The 6,562-nt window shown below is 43.3% G+C and overlaps 1 protein-coding gene across 2 annotated transcripts; it reads left to right on the forward strand.

The window, feature by feature from the left end:
- The first annotated feature begins 242 nt into the window (after positions 1–242).
- Positions 243–5,345, forward strand: misp3 (MISP family member 3). Of its 2 annotated transcripts, XM_032500872.1 has the most exons (3): positions 243–1,478; positions 2,754–2,827; positions 4,121–5,345. In XM_032500872.1, exons 1-3 carry the CDS (start codon positions 350–352, stop codon positions 4,214–4,216), a joined length of 1,299 nt encoding a protein of 432 aa, XP_032356763.1. In that variant the 5' UTR covers positions 243–349; the 3' UTR covers positions 4,217–5,345. The 2 variants fall into 2 exon arrangements, with proteins under 2 accessions (XP_032356763.1, XP_032356771.1); XM_032500880.1 differs by lacking the exon at positions 2,754–2,827.
- The last annotated feature ends 1,217 nt before the right edge of the window (positions 5,346–6,562 follow it).

The raw sequence follows: 6,562 nt of genomic DNA on the forward strand, positions 1-6,562 counted from the left end.
TGAACTTGCCCCCGGGGGAGCAAACCAGGAAGCTGCACAACAGGTGCTCGGCCAGAGCTTTTCACCTTTGTCTACCGTTGCCATGGAGCTGTCCAATCAAGGCGGGGCAGCTTCTCAAGGCTCTGTTTGTGTTGTAGCTGTGAGAAAACGGCACAGCAGCACCGGGGAAAGGACAGAGGGAGGAAGCAAGCAAACAGGTGGAGAGGGAGGACAGAAAGAGAGTGGACTCGAAAGACACAAGGCAGTTGGTCAGAAACACGGTGGAGGACTGTTGACATTTTTAAAAACAGTCCAAACACAAGAGGTAAAGACAAAAAAACACAGATTTGTGTCTTCTAAACACACCAAGATGGAAAGTGACTCCTATGATGATAGCCAGAGTGACAGTGGAGTTTCAGCGGACTTCTCCCCATGCAGCACTTTAGAGGGCAACACCATCTCTACAGGCACTCCAGCAGCTGTACCCAAAGAGACTCCCATTGAGAGGGAAATCCGACGGTCTATAGAGCGTGAACACAGTCTGAGAAGGTCTAGAGGGCTTCCAAATCCACCCACTTCGCCAGAGTATGTAGACATCCCTCTAAGGAAAACTGTACTCTGCCAGCCAATAAATGCTCAGTCTGAGAGGTGTCAAGGTAAAGACCGGCAGTTTGCAGGCAAGAAGATGCAGCATGAGATCTATGAGGAGGCCCAGAGGGAACAGGATCTGGTCAATCTTGGGAAAGTTACAGGGTCCTATGACAAAGGCACTGTACGCCAAGTCAAGGAGAGGAAACAGCTTTTTGAGGCTTTTCAGAAACCCAATGACTCAACTTTGACTCTGTCAGCCAGGAGTAAGACCACGTCCTGGTCCTCTGCCAGTGATATTTCAACCCTGGAGAACCAGGACGACATGTCATCACAGGCATCCACCATAGGAGGCTCATATGTGGACAGGATTCCCACACAGAGCCCAAACCTAGGAGGGGGTTTCACTTCTTTGACCCCCCGAGGACCAGGCTTCTCTGAGGGGACAGCATGTCAGGTCATCATCCTGGAGAACAATCTAAGTGTCCCAGCACAGAAGCTCTACCACGTCAAACCAGAGGCAGAGGCCTTCACTGTAGTTGACTCAAGACCTAACATCTCATCATCCAGGACAGAAGGACATGGTGGAATTAAAGTGAGAGAGCAGGAAAAGGAGGAGGAAGAAGAGGAGGTGACACTCAAGGAGAACCCCTTTTTCAAACTGCGCTCCTCAACCAATTTAGTGGAGCAGGACATCCGGGAGGCTCAAGAGAGGGAGAAGGAGCTTCATAGGCAGAGGATCAGTCTCTATGGGGGTACAGGCGGTGCAAAAGGAGGAGGAGGAGGAGGAGGAGAGAGGCCAGTCAGCACAGAAGGAAAGAGTCCCACGTTGTCTCCTTCTTCACTGAGTGGACTGTCTGTTCCTGACTTACCTGGCTCATCATCCAGAGGGGGAACTAGACCCACAGCAGGTTAGTGTAGAGCTGAGTGTTGGTCTGGAGGTAGAAATTACTGTGTGCAGGGTATGATTGATTCTGCTTGCGCCCACAAGCCCATACTGACAATTTGTTAGTGTGTATGGATGCTTCTGTGTGGGTATGTGTGTCATTTTTATCTGTGTTGAGATGATGAAAAACCCCCAAAACAGCCCTGCGAGCACATTATTTCATTTTTTCTCATGGTCAGTGGAAAACTTCGAAACAGCTTTCGAAATCAGTGTTAGCTGTTATGAGCAATAATTTTGCACTGGAGACCATAAGCTGGCCGACAAGAAAATAGAATTCTGTAACTCCACGATAAATAAAGCATCTAGTCTGTCATATTAATTGCAAAAGCTGAGGTAAAGAAAAGTCCTGAGTCAGATCTCCACACTTTATTGTGTCAGCAGGAAAGGAGTGTGTTGGAAGTGTGTAGTTTTGGGATAATGCGTTCAAAAAGTGCATTCAACTTTTTTAGTTTTATGACGACATAGAGTTAGTCAAGAGACTTATGACAACAAGAGCAAATGTGAAATACAGTACTGCCAATAAGGCATAATAAGTTATTACTTTTGCCATTGTATGCACTGTACTGTATAGCAGTCCAGAGTTGCTCAACTAAATAATATGTATGGATATATAGACATATGGCTGTGTGTATATATATATAAATCTATATATATATATATATATAGATAGATAGATAGATAGATAGATAGATAGATAAAATGTTGAGATGGTTTTCAGTTATTTAGTCAGGGCGCTGGTGTACAGGTCAGACACGGTACGCCTGTGCATCGTTTGTGTGTGTGTGTGTGTGTGTGTGTGTGTGTGTGTGTGTGTGTGTTGTTACCAGGAAAGGCCGTAAGAGGCTGCATATGAATGAAGGGTCACCACTGTCATCTTAGGTTTGACAACTGTGTGACAAACTGATCAGGGTGTGCCACTACAGGACCTGAATGACCATGACTCAGTGTTTGGAAATAAACAATCATGCATTGTTTTGAAGACAAGGAGATATGCAAGCTTTTACATATTCCTGATTTTTTTTAATTTTCTTTCACCAAGTTTATGTTCAGTCAAACACATGTATTTCCCCTTAGTTCCCTCTGCATCCTTCTCCTTTTCATGTCCACTCTTAATTTGATTGATTGAAGGAGGCTTTATTGCTCAAATTGTGAACAAAATCACATAAACACCTTGGCCTTATTGACAGCCTGCTCTTGCTCAACCTGCCCGCACACACTTTTTATTCTTTCTCTCTCGCAGCACGCCAGTCAGTTGGCAAGTTCGCCATGTGGCCTCCTGCCCAGGCTGAAGAGGAGAAGATTAACCAGCCAGAGGTGAGTCCGGGTTGCCAGTCGTCCTATTGCAATTACGTTTAAACAATACAATTTCCTTCATACTACTGCTTTCTAAGACTTTCGGATGTGGAAAAACACCAGGCCTCATAATGAAAGTATTTTTTGCTCTATGCAATGAACACACCAACCCCACCTATCTGGTACACTTGGTATAGGGCATGAAAATCTAGGCAAATCACCTTCCTGAGTCTCCTTCAAATGCAGTTAAGAGGATATCAGGTTCCTCCATCATCAAGCTTCTCTAACTGAGAGTTGACATGAATTGCACTGTCTCTTTGGGGGTTCACATAGTCTCTCAGCAACATGAACATGAATGCATGTTTCAAACTGCACCGGATTGTAGGTGGGTCCAATGAAGTAAGGCTCCTTGGAGGATGTCAGCATCTGTTTGGCACCAAATATGGGCCAAAACATCTGATAACATACTGAACACACAGTAAGGAGCTTATCTTTATAGATAATGGAAGAAGGCAAACAGCCCTGAGACAGAGAGAGACTGAGTATGTAGACTGAGTGTGTGTGTGTGTGTGTGTGTGTGTGTGTGTGTGTGTGTGTGTGGTTGTGTTGTTGTGTGTGTGTGTGTGTGTGTGTGTGTGTGTGTGTGTGTGTGTGCAGTCAATAGCGTAGAAAGAGGAAAGTCAATTGACAATCCCACTGATTTCCGTTACCTACCTTGTGGGTGTTGCATCTCTTTGAAACTGTGGTATCTCTGATTAGAGTTGAGTGACTCTCCATGGCTTTAGCTCTTTAATTTAGTTTGGCATTGACATGCTGGGTTTTATCCACAAATTCAGTTTGACATCAGCATACGTTTTGCTGTCTTTCCTCTATTTGCCTCATCTCTCTTTCTTCTGTCCCTCTATGCTGGTTTATCTGCACTCTGCACAGACCTGGTTCCTGGTTAAAGTTCAGGAATAAATGGATGATTGCAGCAGAAATTGGACTCAGTTTTTGACTGAGCCATTCCGAACATGGCCTTGGATCACAGTCGCATTAACCTCCCTTTGACTTACATAACTAGTGATGCTCATCCAAAGAGATGTTCTCTAGAGGAAATACATTCATCTGTCTCTTTTTTATCTTTTTGCTCTTTTTTTCTTCTTGTTTTGGCTTATTGGACGTGGCTCCTGCTTCCTCTCATCTAATGTTTCTGCTCTTTAATTCTGTTTCTTTTTCAACACCCACTTTCACATGCAACTTTCTGTCTCCCTCCTCCTTTACATTTTAAATTGCAATCACCACTTACTCCTGCTGTCCCGTCCTTTCACCCAGGTCCTCCAGAGTCCCCGGACCCCCAGACAGAAGACCCCTCTGGTACAACACTGGGAGTCAGGTCTAGTCAACGGGCACAACATAGAAGACAACTGAGGAGACGTTGATAGGGCGTAACTGAAGGAGGGAGGAAGGTTAACAGAGACCTGTAGTTTTTTGAAGTGGAGGACTGAAAGACCGTGAGATGAAAAGAAAAGCAGTGTAAGGAAATTGAGAGCAGACTAGAGGAGGAAGCAGTGATAAAATGGAGGAAAGAGAGAATGTGACTTGAGAAAGAGGTCAGGGATTGAAGCTACAAAGGGGGTCAGGAGGATTGGGAGCAAGGAAAAGGATTGGCGGTGGACTGAAAACGCAGAAGAGTCCTTCTTTGAGGAGGAGAGAAAAAGAAGGAAGAGGGCCACCTTATTAGTGGACAAGCACTTGGCCTGTTTCTGGTGCTGGAAAGCTCTGAGACAAATGAATGTAAAAAGACTAAACAAAATAATAACACTGCACCGGTAACAAGAAAAATGTAAATTTAGTGGGAATGGGATTTTAAAACTTTAATGAAGTTCTTAACCATTGGATTTTTTGAATAATAATGAAACGTTATTTCTTGATGAAAACAGATTGAGCGGTACAGTATCTAGCTAGAAAAATTGTGTGTCATCACCAGTTTTATGCCTCTAATAATGTCTTACACTGAGTTACTAGTTTAGAACACCTGTACAATCTAATGCAATCCCTACAACATCCATGCATAAATCATATCTTTGTGTAGCTCAGTTTGTTCAGTTTTTATTGACACTGTGTTAAAGAGTTATTATCCACAGTGCTGTGTCAGCACTGGAGGAGTCAATGTCCTCGATGTTCCACTTCCGTTATTGTTTAGGTGCCGCCGGAAAAAGAGAATTAATTTCAGCAATTATTGGATTTGATCACTTAACTGATGTGTTCCTTCAGAGACCTGGTAAATAGACGGTGTATAGACCAGTGATCTGGATTGCTACCCAAATTTTAATTCCTGAATAGCTACTCTTTTTTGTTCTTTTGTTCTACTGAGAGCTGTATAGTGCAACGAGGCACCTCATAAAAAAAGTGTTGATCTGAATTTCAGAGCTGAATGATGCTACAAACTGTAAAACACACCTAATGCTTAAATAATAGCTGCTCTCTATTGTTTAGAGGTGTACTTTTTTTAAAATGCTGCAGTAAATTAGTATTTAGGAATGAAACTTGATACACACAATTAATATGCCTCCTTTTTTTGTCTTTTTTGTACCTGACTGAGGCCGACATAATATGATGCTAATACATTCAATCCTATTCTATTAACTCATACACCCCAGCAGCCTACAATGAAACGAATTTAGGTGGGCTGGAGTCAATAATGAAGCCCTGTCAGTAGAATTTCTCTGTCAGGGCTTGACCCTTTAGCACTAACACGATGTTTGGGCCACATCACAAATGCCACTTATCCTCTGAACAATTTTCTTTTTTATGTTCCATCTTTATTTGGGTCCCTCACACTGTCAGTGGTCAAAGAGAAAATGTGTCACCATGGATACAGCTTTGGAAGAAGATGTAAGTTGTGCTAGAATTAGCCACAGTGGACCTTTGTGTGTGTGTGTGTGTGTGTGGGGTGTGTGTGTGTGTGTGTGTGTGTGTGTGTGTGTGTGTGTGTGTGTGTGTGTGTGTGTGTGTGTGGGTGTGTGTGTGGTGTGTGTGTGCGAGAGAGAGGAGAGAGAAGGAGAGAGAGAGATCAGCAAACCATGCTTTAGTGACCTCCCAATCTCCTTGAATATTCATCACCTTATTTGACTGGACGCAGCCCAGCGACATTGCCAGAACATATTATTATGGTGGAGCTGCTGCAACGTAAGTGCTCAAAATTATTAATAAGCTTTATTCCCCACTAGGAAACTTCCCTCATACTGCCACATTGCCAGGTCTAATGGCAGAATGATGGATGAATGGCAAAGGTCTTGGTACACCAGCAAGTGATGTGCAGTCTGTCAATATATTTAAAATATGAAAACAAACTACACTCCCTACCCGACCAATAGCTTGGCACTGAGGAGAAGAGTGGTAACACACAGTATAGTTTCTGTTTTGTTACCTTGGAAGTTCTCTTCTCTCTCTCTCTCTCTCTCTCTCTCTCTCTCTCTCTCTCTCTCTCTCTATAATATCTAATCTGACTGCTTTTTAGATCTGCTGAAACAAAATTAAACCTGGACACCTGTCTATCACCTGCTCAGCTCCAGGCTCATTTCCATTATATTTCATTATCACCATCGTCCCGCTGGCACAAAATCATCACAGCAGCATTGTGTGAGACAGTTGGTGTTTAGAAGATTAGCGGCCGCTCTTTTAATGCTTCTTTGTCAAGACAAAAGTATTAGAAGAAGTGAAGGGGATGTGTTTGTTTGTGTGTAAAATATTACTTAGTGTATTCAATCAAGC

Source organism: Etheostoma spectabile, chromosome 2 (assembly GCF_008692095.1).
Source record: "Etheostoma spectabile isolate EspeVRDwgs_2016 chromosome 2, UIUC_Espe_1.0, whole genome shotgun sequence".
NCBI classification, from domain to species: domain Eukaryota; kingdom Metazoa; phylum Chordata; class Actinopteri; order Perciformes; family Percidae; genus Etheostoma; species Etheostoma spectabile.